Below are 14,201 nucleotides of genomic sequence, written 5' to 3'. Positions count from 1 at the left end.
CGCAACTAGAGAAGAGAAAACCTGCACACCACAACTAGAGAGAAGTCCGCACACCATAATGAAGAGCCTGTGAGCCGCAACGAAAGATCCCGTGTGCCACAACTAAGACCCGACCCAGCCAAAAATAAGTAAAATAAATAAATAATTTAAAAAGAAATAGAAAATCTCAACAAAGAAATAGAAGAGGGACTTCCCTGGTGGCACAGTGGTTAAGAATCTGCCTGCCAATGCAGGGGACACGGGTTTGAGCCCTGGTCCAGGAAGATCGCACATGCCGCAGAGCAACTAAGCCCGTGCGCCACAACTACTGAAGCCCGTGCGCCTAGAGCCCATGCTGTGCAACAAGAGAAGCCACCACAATGAGAAGTCTGCACACCGCAATGAAGAGTAGACCCCACTCACCACAACTAGAGAAAGCCTGCATGCAGCAATGAAGACCCAATGCAGCCAAAAATCAATCGATCAATTTATTTTAAAAAAAGAAATGGAAGGAACAAAGAAGAACCAAATGGAAATTTTAGAACTGAAAAAAATAACCAACCCTCCCCCTAAAAAAATCAATTATGGGCTTACAGCAGAATGGAAGAGATGAAGTAAAGAATCAATGAACTTGAAGAAAGAGCAACAGAAATTATCAAATCTGAACAACAGAGAAATATAGGCTGTAAAAAAATGAACAGAGCCTCAGGCAACTGTGGGACTATAACAAAAGAACTAACATTCTTGTCATCAGAGTTCTGCAGAAAGAGAGGATAAAGAGGGTGGAGTAGAAAAAGTATTTGAAAAAAATAATGGCTGGAAACTTCCCTAATTTGGCAAATATCCTAAACCTACAGATTCAAGAAGCTGAGAAAATGCCGAAGAGGATGAATCCAAAGAAGTCCATGCCAAGATACATCATAGGAAAACACTGAAAATAAAGAAATGGAAAAAAATCTTGAAAGCCATGAGAGAGAAACACCTTACGTTCTATATTTTTAACACAATAAAATTAATTATTTAATTAATTTTAAAAAGCTGGATAAAAAGTGCAAAGTGAAAGGGAAAAAAAAGTGCAAAGTGAAAGAGAAAAAAAAAAGCTGGTACTTTGAAAAGATAGGTAAAATTGACAAACTTCTAGCAAGACTGAAAAAGAAAAATGAGAGGGAAAACACGCATTACCAATATCAGGAATGAAACAGTGCCTGCAGAGATTAAAAGGACAATAAAGGCATACTATGAAACCTATATACTCATAGATATATGACAACTTAGATGAAATGGGCCAATTTCTCAAAAAGCAAAAACTGTCACCACTCACCCCAAATGAAATAGGTAATTTAAAGAACATGTAACAATTAAGGAAATTGGAATCGTAATTTTAAAAATTCCAAAAAAGAAATCTTCAGGCCCAGATAGTATTACTGGAGAAGCCTACCAAATGTTTAAATGAACATCAGTTCTACACAATTTCTTCCAGAAAAGATAAGCAAAGGATACACTTCTCAATTCATTTTATAAAGCCAGTATTAATTACCCTGTTAACAAAACCAGACAAAGACAGTACAAACAAGGAAAATTACAATGTCCTTCATGAATATAGATACAAAAATCCTTAACAAAATATTAACCAAAAAATGTAGTAACGTATAAAAAGAATTACACACCAGGATTGAGTGGGCTCTATTCCAGGGTGCAAGCCTGGTTCAACAATCATATATCAACTGATGTAATCTACCATGATCATAGGCTAAGAAAAATTACATGATCATATAAACGGATGTGGAAAAAGCATTTCACAAAATTCAGTACCATTCATGATTTAAAACTCTTTGACGCTAGGCATAAAGGGGGACTTCCTTAATTTGGTAAAGAAAAAAAAACCTATCTACAGGACTTCCCTGGTGGTCCAGTGGTTAAGACTCCACGCTTCCCCTGTTGGAGGGAGGGCATGAGCTCGATCCTTGGTCGGGGAACTAAGATCCCGCAGGCCATGTGGTGCAACCAAAAAAAAAATCTACCAAAACCCTATAGCTAGGACTTCCCTGGTGACGCAGTGGTTAAGAATCCACCTGCCAATGCAGGGGACACGGGTTCGAGCCCTGGTCCAGGAAGATCCCACATGCTGCGGAGCAACCAAGCCCATGCACCACAACTACTGAGCCTGAGCTCTAGAGCCCATGAGCCACAACTACTGAGCCCGTGTGCCAAAACTACTGAAGCCCGTGCACCTAGATCCCATGCTCTGCAACAAGAGAAACCACCACAATGAGAAGCCTGCACACCACAACTAGAGAAAGCCCACACACAGCAACGAAGACCCAACAAATTTTAAATTAATTAATTAATTAAAAAAAAAAACCTATAGCTAACATCACACTTAATTTTGAAAGACTGATGGATGTTCCCTTAAGATTGGAAACAAAGCCGGGATTTCACTCTCAAAGCTATGGAAGTTTAACCTAAACACACACACACACACACACACACACACACACACACACACACACACAAAATGCAGTCGCTCTTAAAAGAGAAGGAGGGGAACATAGGTAGTCTAGCTTGGAATCTGTGTATTAGGTTTGTGTGTTTGGGGTTTTTGGATCATTGCTGCCATTTGAAGTTTTTGTGTACCAAGTTGAATAGTGTCACCCCACCCCAAAATTCATATTCACCCAGAATGTCAGAATATGACCCTATTTGGAAGTTGGGTCTTTGCAGATGTAATCAGTTAAGATGAAGCCATACTGGATTAGGGTGGGCCATAAATCCAGGGCCTCCTGTCTTTATAAGAAGAGAGGACGCACACAGGGGAGATGGCCGTGTGACAGAGGCCAAGATTGGAGGGAAGCAACTCCCATCTCAGCAAAGCCAAGTACTGCTGAGGACCCAAAGCTAGGAGAGGCACAGGTCGGCCCTACTGACACCCTGATTTCAGACTTCTGGCCTCCAAGACTGGAAGAGAATACACTTCTGTTGTTTTTAATCCACCCAGTTGGTGGTCACTTGTCACTGCTGCACTAGGAAACAAATACAGTCCGATTCTGCCTTTCCCACGATCTAGAATAAGTGGCATCTTGCTAAGAATGCCTGGGGGGTGGGGGGATGGGGGGGCCCCTCGGGCAATCCGTGTGGCTTCCTCACAAGGAGAATGAATCCCCGATCCCATTCGGGAACTGAAGAAGTGTCTTCTACACAGGAAAAAGAGGGACACAGCCTCAAGCACGCAGCATTTTTCTGTGGGTAAAAGAAGGGCAGGAAAACCCGCAAGCAAAAATCACATTCTTGTAGAGCCACGTGAGTGCACCGCCCGGGGCGCGTTCGCCTGGCGCCTGCTCGCTCAGCAGAAGGCCGCGGGTCAGCTGGCTGGGAGCTTAGTCACGGCCTTTCAAACCCTCCTCCGTAGCTTCCAAGTTCAAAGGAGAAAAGAAACAAGGCTTTGTGGACCATCTGAGTGAGACACCCTGCCGGTACATGTGAGTCAGGGTGAGACAGTATCCTAATTTCTTCAAAGGTTTTCAGGTTCTCTTGGCTCCTCCTCAGTGGAGTGGTTTTCAAGTTCCTCCTGAGTCTCGCCCTCATTCTTTACCTTTCTGCCTCTATTAATGCCCCTGGACTCAGGATCAGAGCAGGCAACCAGGGGGTGTGGCTTTTCCTGGCACCTCCACCCACAACAGCAACATCATCCTCTCCACCATCACCAGCATCATCACCATCTCCATCGTGGAATATGTACAATATTATAGGAGCGACTTCTGAGCGCCTGCTGTGTGCCGACCTCCATACGAAGTCCCCTCCCAGCTGCCCTCCAGGTAGGCAGTGTTCAGCCCCCGGAGAGGCAAGGAAGCTGAGTCTCAGTAACATAAATTAAAATTGTGTAAATAAATAGTGTGCCTGACACCACCCAAGTAGTAAGTGGAGGCCCCGCCAGTCAGCCTGCCTCCACTGCCCCTGTTCTTTCAAGACACCATCCAGCCTCTGAAAGACAGAAAAAGGAAAACATTCCAGCCAACTCCTGGAATACCACACGTCCAGGGAATCCCCAGCCTGCTGCCTGGACACGAACGATGTCCTCACCTGTCCCCCCCCAACCCTTTCTTTTCCCATCTTCTGTCACATCTTTGTTAAGCCCCTACCACGTGGCGTGGACACCAATCAGGGGGCCTGGCTTCACATGCACGACTGAATTTTCAAGTGACTGGTCAGAGGATTTGGGTTGGGGTGTAAGTGCTCAGTGGGTCCGGGGCCTCCCTTTGGGGTGAGGCAAATGCTTTGGAACTAGATGGAGGTGGTGGTGGCACAACATCGTGCATGTACTACGTGCCACTGAATTGTGCATTTTAAAATGGTTGAGTTTTGGGGACTTACCTGGCAGTCCAGGGGTTAAGACTCCAAGCTCCTAATGCAAGGGACCCGGGTTCAATCCCTGGTCAGGGAACTAAGATCCCGCATGCTGTGCGGTGCAGCCAAATAAAATAAAATTACTTTAAAAAATTTTAAATAAATAAAATGACACAGACTTCCCTGGTGGCACAGTGGTTAAGAATCCCCCTGCCGATTCAGGGGACACGGGTTCGAGCCCTGGTCCGGAAAGATCCCACATGCCGCGGAGCAACTAAGCCTGTGCGCCACAAGTACTGAACCTGTGCTCTACAGCCCGCGAGCCACAACTACTGAGCCCGCGAGCCACAACTACTGAGCCCGCGTGCTGCAACTACTGAAGCCTGCACGCCTAGAGCCCGTGCTCTGCAACAAGAGAAGCCACTGCAATGAGAAGCCCACGCACCACAACGAAGAGTAGCCCCCGCTCGCTGCAACTAGAGAAAGCCCACGAAGACCCAACACAGCCACAAATAATTAATTAATTGTAAATAAGTTAATTAATTAATTAATTAAATGGTTGAGTTTTAGATAATCAACAAGGACATACTCTATAGCACAGGGAACTCTACTCAATACTCTGTAATAACCTATATGGGAGAAGAATCTGAAAAAGAGCAGATATATGTATATGTATAACTGAATCACTTTGCTGTACACCTGAAACTAACACAACATTGTAAATCAACTATACTCCAATATAAAATAAAAATTAAACTCTCTGTCTGCCTGTCTCTCTCTCTCTCTCTCTCTCTCTCTCTCTATATATATATATATATATATTTTTTTTTTTTTTTTTTTTTTTTAAGAGGGAATTCCCTGGTGGTCCAGTGGTTAGGACTCTGCTCTTTCACTACCAAGTGTCCAGGTTCCATCCCTGGTTAAGGAACTAAGATCCTGCAAGCTGTGCGGAGAAAAAGAGAAAGAAAGAAAGAAAGAAAAGAAACAAATAAAATGGTTGATTTTATGTGATGTGAATTTTGCCTCAATAAGTTAAAAGGGTTTGGGAATTGTATGACAAAGGAACTCCATGGCTGAGGATTTTTAACGCGGTCACAGCCTGAAAGCCCATCTCACCTCTTTCTTTGCGGGAACCACGTTCAGGCAGCAGCCAGCTCCCCAGGACAGCCTGGGTGTTGGGGGGTCATTTGGTGAGCCGCGCTGGGGCACAATTTCGGTGGCACTGTCCTGCTCTCCCATTTCAGTGTCCCCATGTCTTACACATCCTGTTCACACTAAAGCTGAAGTGAGACAGGATATCCAGGGACTTGAAAGTAGGGTTTGCTGAGAGGTGACTCAGGAAGACGGATTCTCCAAGTACCTGCCCCTCCGAGGCTATGATTTCCCCTTCGGTGGTGCTTCTAGAAAACTGATGACAGACAGAACGACCCGCGCATGTCGCTGAGCACCCTCCCCAGGGAGCATGACAAGGCAGCTGCCTAATTGCTGGGTGGCCTCTGACGGCTGTGACCCTCTGACACATGTTGCCTGGCAGGTCTTCCAAGAGATGCTGCAGGAGGCCCCAGCAGGACCAACTTGGCCACAGGTGAGGAAGGGCAGCTTCCAGCCTTCTTGACGAGGAGAGAGAGAGAAACTGAAACAAAAAACAGCCAAATAATCCCATCAAAGGTGCCCAAGCAAATCCTGGTCCACACACATTCACAATAGCCAAAGGTGAAATAGAGAGCTAATGAGAACCTACTGTATAGCACAGGGAACTCTACCCGGTGCTCTGCGGTGACCAAAATGGGAAGGAAATCCAAAAAAGATGGGATATGTGTATACGTATAACAGCAGAAAATAACACAACATTGTAAAATAACTATACTCCAATAAAAATTAACTTTAAAATAAATAAATAAAGTTTATAAAATAAATGATCAAAATGGTAATTTAAAAAAAAATAGCCAAAGGTGGAAACATCCCAAGTGTCCATCAACCATCAATGAATGATGGATAAACAAGGGGTGGAAATCCATACGATGAAATATTGCTCAGCCATAGAGGGGAATGACACACACTACGATGTGGATGGACCCTGAAAACATGAAGCTCTGTGAAAGAAGCCAGACACAAAAAGACCACAGTCTGCATGATTGCATTTATACGATCTGTCTCAAGTAAATTCATAGAGACAGAAAGTGAATTGGTGGTTGCCAGGGATGGGGGAGGGAGGGGCATGGCAGATGACGAGTGATGCTTCATGGTATGAGTTTCCCTTTGCAGGTGATGAAAATGTTTGGGGAACTTGTTAGAGGTGGTGGTCACACAACATTGCAAATGTACTAAATGCTACTGACCTAACACTTTAAAATGGTTAATTAAAAAAATTATATACATGTTTGTAGGAAAATCTACATAACATAAAATTTACCATTTTAGCCAACTTGAAATGTCCGGTTCAGGGGCGTGAAGTGCATTCACATTGCTGTGCAGCCATCACCACCACCATCCACCTCCAGAGCTTTGTCATCTTCCCAAACTGAGTCTCTTTCCCCTTTAAACACTAATTCCCCACCCTCCTCCTTCAGCCCTTGTCAGCCACCCTTCTACTTTCTGTCTCAACTCTAGGGACCTCTTATAAGTGGAATCATGTAATATTTGCCCTTTTGTGATTAAAATAGTTAATTTTATGTCATGTGAATTTCACGTTGCTTGGAAGGAAAGAGAGAAAGAAGGAAAGGAAGGAAGGAAGGGGAAGGAGAAGTAAAGGAATGGGAAGGAAAGGGAGAAAGAAAGAAAGAAAGAAAGAAAGAAAGAAAGAAAGAGAAAGAAAGAAAGAAAGAAAGAAAGAAAGAAAGAAAGAAAAAGAAAGAAAGAAAGAAAGAAAGAAAGAAAGAAAAAAGAAAGAAAGAAAGAAAGAAAAAGAAAGAAAGGAAGGAAGAAAGAAAGGGAGAGAGAGGGAGGGAGGGAGGGAGGGAAGGGTGGAAGAAAGGAAAAGAAACCAATCAATCCATCTTAGCCCCCTCCTCACTGAGACTGTTGTAGCCACAGACTGGATCTGGGTCAAGGTGACCGCAGCCCCTTCTGAATCTACCCTTCACCCTCCACTGTCATCCCCAGGGATGAGACTGAATTGGCAGCAGGTCAAAATAAAATGTTTGTGGGGCAGTAGCAGCCTTAGGGGGCCTGTGAGATGCTGGTGGGAGAAAATGCCGTCCTCAGATAACAGCTTCATGAACAACTCTCAGGTTTAAGTGCACGAGAAAAGTGTCTCGGCTGTGGTTTCCTCTCTAAGTGTTCCAGAGTGGACAGCTCATTCCTGCTAATGGAAAGGTCTGCATCCGCTTCCTGGATTTCGTGAACAGGGTAAAAACCCAGGAGAGAAGGTGCCCACACCATCGCCAATCGCACCCCATCCATTTGTGTGCTGAGCCTAACTTCAGGTTAATTATTTATGACGGGGCTCCAAAGGAAGTGTTAGTAAGAGACTGGCTGCCTCTTCTAATTGCCAGGTTTCTGAGAAGAAGCTTCAGCCTGGAGGGATTTTTGTGATTAGAATGAAAGGAAATATAAAAAAGCAAAGTGTGCTTTGGCCTGGTTCAAAAGAACAGACTACTGAGAACTAAAAAGAAAAATGAATTATTAATAACCAGAATATGGAAAGAAAAGGGGACGACAGAGGAAAGACGGTTTCTACCCAGCCCTCACCTGAATCTCCTGCAACCAGAAACCAAGGGGAGCTGCCCACAGAGTCACACACCAGACGTGGAGCAGATCGGTTGTTGATTCTGAAGATGAAACAGCATAAGGCTGCCTTCTGTTGGGAAATCTCAGAGCCAGGGGTCTAAGGTAGAGGGGGCTTCACCATGAATCAAACTGAGCTTTGGTTTTCCAAAAACAGCACGTGTGACACCTATTTAATTTCTAGCCATTTTTCTCTTATAAGCGCATCATCTAACTTGACAAAAAAATTTTTTTAATTGAAGTATAGTTGATTTACAGCAAAGTGATTCAGTTATACATGTGTATATATATTAATATTCTTTTCCATTATGGTTTATCAGAGGAAATTGAATATAGTTCCCTGTGCACTACAGCAGGACCTTGTTGTTTGTCCATCCTGTATATAAAAGTTTACACCTGCTCATCCCAACCTCCCACTCCATCCCTCCCCCAACCCCCTCCCCCTTGACAACCACCAGTCTGTTCTCTATGTCTGTGAGTCTGTTTCTGTTTCATAGATAGGTTCATTTGTGTCATATTTTAGATTCCACATATAAGTGATATCATATGGTATTTATCTTTCTCTTTCTGACTTACTTGGCTTAGTATGATCATCTCTAGTTGCATCCATGTTGCTGCAAATGGCATTATTTCATTCTTTTTTATGGCTGGGTAGTATTCCATTGTCTATATGTACCATACCTTCTCTATCCATTCATCTGTCGATGGACATTTAGGTTGTTTCCGTGTCTTGGCTATTGTAAATAGTGCTGCTGTGAACATAGGGATGCATGTATCTTTTTGAGTTAGAGTTTTGTCTGGATATATACGCAGAAGTGGGACTGCTGGATCATATGGTAGCTCTATTTTTAGTTTTCTGAGGAACCTCCATACTGTTTTCCACAGCGGCTGCACCAACTTACATTCCCACCAACAGTGTAGGAGGGTCCCCTTTTCTCCACATCCTCTCCAGCATTTGTTATTTGTAGAGTTTTTAATGATGGCCATTCTGACTGGTGTGAGGTGGAACTTCATTGTAGTTTTGATTTGCATTTCTCCAACAATTATCGATGATGAGTCTTTTCATGTGCCTCTTGGGCCATTTGTATTTCTTCTTTGGAGAAATGTCTATTTAGGTCTTCTCATCTAATGATTTTGTAGCTGCTTCTTACTTGGGCAATGAGTACCCAGCCCTTGGACCATTCACATCCCGCAAGATCAGAAAGGAAGAATAAAATAGAAAGAAAAAAGGCTTCCAAATAGTCCCATTTTGCTACTCAGAGAAAATTTGGTAGGGGAAGAAGTTAGATAAAATGCAATTTGAAAGTTACCTGTTTATTTATGTATCACCCTTGTCCCCAGCCATCACTGACAACTAAGAGTTGACTTATTTATCAGTTTAAATCCCAGGTACTCTTCCTTGGGAGCAAGAAGTGGCGTATCAGGAAACGGTGAGAAGTTCCGTGGCAAAGACACAATTTGTAGCTCAACTGCTGGAGGACTTTTTCATTTGCATCCCACCAGGCAAACTCAAGTCTGAGTTTCTATGACTTTTGAGGCACATTTTACCTCCTTGCCTGGCACTCCACTCACCTATCCATTAAGGTGTGGAATTTAATAACAGGCATACTTAATTATAGACGTTGCATTTGCCTGTCCTGGAGGATTGAAAACAAAGTGTCTCCTAAAAAACTCAAGACTGGGGTCATGAAGGGGATCAGACTCACAGATCAAGAAATGCCACCAGACGTTTAAGAAAGGGATGGATGGGGACTTCCCTGGTGGAACAGTGGCTAAGACTCCGCGTTCCCAACGCATGGGGCCTGGGTTCGATCCCTGGTCAGGGAACTAGATCCCACATGCTGCAACGCAGATCCCGCAGGCAGCAACGAAGACCCGACAGAGACAAATAAATAAATAAATAAAATATTAAAAAAAAAAAAAAAAGGAAATGGACGGATGATGAAGCAGGGAGGGGCTGTGCATGGTGACTGAAACTCGTCCAGGGTTATCCACTAGAGGACCCGCCCCGGCGAGGTCTCTGATGATATGGGCAGTGCGGCGCACGGGTCCAAGTTGGAAAATATTGCTATGACTTTTCCTCTGCCAGGAAGGTCCCTCCCTGTTTCTTTCCTCAGTCAACTCAATGCCCTCAAGACAGTTGTCTGACAATGTAACTGTCCCCCCCATGGTGGAGTGAGCTCCCCATCACAGGAAACATTCAAGTAGAAATAAGAGAAAATACGTCTGTACTACATTTGTTCCAAAGTCCCTTCCAGCTCTTCAGACTGTGTGAATTTTCAGGTTAACAGAATTGAAGGCCATTCCCAAATCACAGCAGCTGCTCTCCGGCCAACATTCCATCTGGTGAATCATGGAGGGAAACAGCGGTGGAGGTTATCAAAACTAATGATGGACAAAACTGTGACCGTGAATCAGAGAGGGGCCCCCCCCAGCATCAAGGTAGGGTCCCCATCTGAGGATGTGGGAAACTGGCACCCTCGTGCCTGGCTGGTGGGAATGTAAAATGGTGCAGCCGTTGTGGAACACAGTTTGACAGTGCATCAAAAAGTTAAAGATAGAATCACCATGCGACCCAGCAATTTCACTCCTAGGTGTATCGTATACCCAAAAGGATTGAAAACAGGTATTAAAACAAATACAGCTGACCACTGAACAATGAGGGGGGTCAGGGACACCGACCCTCCGCCCAGTTGAAAATCTGCATTTAACTTATAGTCGGCCCTTCACATATGGAGTTCCCCCGTATCCGAGGTTCCCTGTCCCCAGATTCAACCAACCACGGATCATGCAGTACCTTAGTATTGACTATTGAAAAACGTCTGCCATACAGTTCAAACTGATGTTGTTCAAGGGTCAACTTACATACACAGTTCATAGAAGCGTTATTCAAACAGCAAATAGCAAAAAGATGGAAACAGCCAAACTGGCCATCAATGGATAAATGAATAAACGAATTGTGTTTTTATATATAAAGTATTTTAATATACATTATTAGATACACAATTATGTATATATTATATAATGGAATATTTCTCAACCATAAAAAGGGATGAAGTATTGATATATGCTATGTGATGAGCCTTGAAAACATTACGCTAAGTGAAAGAAGCCAGACACAGAAGATCCCAGGCTGTATGATTCCATTTACATGAAATATGTAGACTAGGTAGAGCCACAGAGACAGAGGCAGATTGATGGTGGCTAGATGCTGGAGGGCGGGAGGAATGGGCAGTGACCACTTAATGGGTACCGGGTTTCCTTTGGGGACGATGAAAATATTTTGGAACTCGATAGCTGTGGTGGCGACACAACACTGTGAATGCACTAAATGCCACTGAATTGTTCACTTTAAGATAGTTAACTTTACGGGGCTTCCCTGGTGGTCCAGTGGTTCAGAACCCGCCTTCCAATGCAGGGGACGCAGGTTCAATCCCTGGTCTGGGAACTAAGATCCCACATGCCACGGGGCAACTAAGCCTGCACGCCACAGCTAGAGAGAAACCCGCCGGCCGCAACTAAGGCCAAAACGCAGCCGAAAATAAAATAAATAAATACATTTAGAAAAAAAAAAGGGGCTTCCCTGGTGACGCAGTGGTTGAGAGTCCGCCTGCCGATGCAGGGGACACGGGTTTGTGCCCCGATCCGGGAAGATCCCACGTGCCGCGGAGCGGCTGGGCCCGTGAGCCACGGCCGCTGAGCCTGCGCCACTGGAGCCTGTGCTCCGCAACGGGAGAGGCCACAACAGTGAGAGGCCCATGTACCGCAAAAAAAAAAAAAAAGAAAGAAAGAAAAGAAATGTATCACAGAGCTAAAAAATACATCCAACTAGTGAATATAACAAAAAAGAAGCAGACCTCACAGATATAAAGAACAAACTAGTGGTTACCAGTGGGGAGAGGGGAGGAGGGGAAGGGAAATTTTTAAAAAAATAGTTAACTTTATGTTGTGCGAATTTCACCTCAGTTAAAAATCTGTCAGTGGTTCCCAGCCCAGAGTGAAGAGAGGTCCCTGGAGCTCACTGCTGTGTGCCTCAGGGCAAGGTGATTGACCTCTCTGTGCCTCAGCTTTTTGGTTTATCAACGAGAGACAGTAATACCTGCCTTTCAGAGTTGTTCCTAAGATTACAGATCATTTACATTATGTGCCTGGCATGTATTAACTATTATGAAAAAAAATAGGAGACACCCTGATGTGAACATTTCTAGAATGGAATGGAATGGCTCTAGAATGCAGAGCCAGGGTCCTTGCTGACATTCTTCAATCAATAAAACAGGTGGTCTAGTTGTCAGAATATACTACCTCCCTCTTGAGAATCGGTTTATAAGAGAGAGGAACAAACGTTACTATTGTATCACCTTCTGCTTACACAACTATCAAATAGGAATCACCAGGTCAGAACTCAGCATTTACTGTGTGCCAAATACTTTCCTTGTTGGAGCTCGCCCAACCCTAGAGGCCTTAAGCGTGTGTTATTATTCCTGCGGGTTTGAGAGCAGGCGAGCCCTCGGAGTGGGCGGGGAGGCCCAGAGAGGTGATTCGTTGCCCACCATCACACAGCTTAGGACCCACGTCCTAGCCCCTTTGGGAGGCCCCTTTCCACCTCTCCAAGGTGCACTGGAGGGCAGCTCAGAAATTTGCTAGAAAGCAGGAAAAAAATCCTACATGAGATTTGAAATCTGACATGAAGGACAGGTGACGTGCACCCCTGAAACTCAGCAGTACACCCCGAAAGTCAGTGTCCCTGTAGAATTTTTCAGAAGAGTGGCTACATCTCAGCAAGCTTAGCTTTCACTGCAGTTTCGACCCTAGATTATTAAGCTGAATACAAACAGGCCATTTGCAAGAGATGATAAATGATTTAAAATATAAATAAATACAATGAATCTTACCAGCAATTCAATTAGCAAAAAAGAAAAAAAAGAGAGAGAGAGAGATTTAACTGTGCTGGGGAAGGCACGTGTGAATGGGTAAAACCCTGTAGGAAGAGTAAATTGACAATATCTTTTAAAAGCCTTTCAGGGGCTTGCCTAGTGGCGTGGTGGTTAAGAATCCGCCTGCTAGTGAAGGGGACATGGGTTCAAGCCCTGGTCCAGGAAGATCCCACATGCCGCAGAGCAACTAAACCCGTGCACCACAACTACTGAAGCCCATGCGCCTAGAGCCCGTGCTCCGCAACAAGAGAAGACACTGCAATGAGAAGCCCGCGCACCGCAACAAAGAGCAGCCCCCGCTCGCTGCAACTAGAGAAAGCCCGCGTGCAGCAACGAAGACCCAACGCAGCCCAAAATAAATACTAAATAAATAAATAAATTTATATTTTAGAAAGCCTTTCAAACGTTCACACCCGCTCTGATCGCGCCGCCGGCGTGCAAGATGGCGGTGAAGAAAGACAAGAAGCCTAAGAAGTCAAGCTGGAAGTTTAATTTGGACCTTACTCATCCAGTAGAAGATGGAATTTTTGATTCTGGAAATTTTGAACCGTTTCTACGGGAGAAGGTTAAAGTGAATGGAAAAACTGGAAATCTTGGGAATGTCGTTCACGCTGAACGCTTCAAGAATAAAATCACAGTTGTTTCTGAGAAACAGTTCTCTAAAAGGTATTTGAAACACCTTCCCAAGAAATACCTTCAAAAGAACAATCTTCGTGACTGGCTCCATGTGGTCGCATCCGACAAGGAGACTGATGAACTTCGTTACTTCCAGATCAGTCAAGATGAAGATGGATCCGAGTCTGAGGACTAGACGAAGCCGTCCCTTTCAGGGCTTTGCTTGCTAACAAAATCAATGAAGTATACGAGAGAAACATCTTGAAATGGACCTTTGGTTTATCAGTGAATGAAAAACATTACGCTGTATGTTAAGCATTCATCTCTTTGATTTAAGTGTATCCTGGCTTTCCTTTAATACTTTAAAAAAATTTTATTGGGGTGTGGTTGATTTACAATGTTGTGTTAGTTTTGGGTATACAGCAAAGTGAATCAGTTACACACATGCACTCCTTTTCTTTTTTAAGATTCTTTTCCCATATAGGCCATTACAGAGTACTGAGTAGAGTTCCCTATGCTATACAGCAGGTTCTTATTAGTTATCTGTTTTATGTATAGTAGTATGTACATGTCAGTCCCAATCTCCCAGTTTATCCAACCCCCCGC

The 14,201-nt window shown here is 44.0% G+C and overlaps 1 protein-coding gene across 1 annotated transcript; it reads left to right on the top strand.

Annotated features, from left to right (window-relative positions):
* The first annotated feature begins 13,401 nt into the window (after positions 1-13,401).
* LOC136135180 (ribosomal protein eL22-like) lies at positions 13,402-13,791 on the top strand. Its single transcript, XM_065893063.1, has one exon. It carries the CDS (start codon positions 13,423-13,425, stop codon positions 13,789-13,791), a length of 369 nt encoding a protein of 122 aa, XP_065749135.1. The 5' UTR covers positions 13,402-13,422.
* Positions 13,792-14,201: the final 410 nt, after the last annotated feature.

This window comes from Phocoena phocoena, chromosome 15, assembly GCF_963924675.1.
Source record: "Phocoena phocoena chromosome 15, mPhoPho1.1, whole genome shotgun sequence".
NCBI lineage: Eukaryota > Metazoa > Chordata > Mammalia > Artiodactyla > Phocoenidae > Phocoena > Phocoena phocoena.
This window is presented reverse-complemented; position numbering and strand designations above follow the sequence as displayed.

Bases quoted from the DNA above. Each gene is read 5' to 3' on its own strand.
- LOC136135180 (XM_065893063.1), top strand. From the start codon at position 13,423: ATGGCGGTGAAGAAAGACAAGAAGCCTAAGAAGTCAAGCTGGAAGTTT.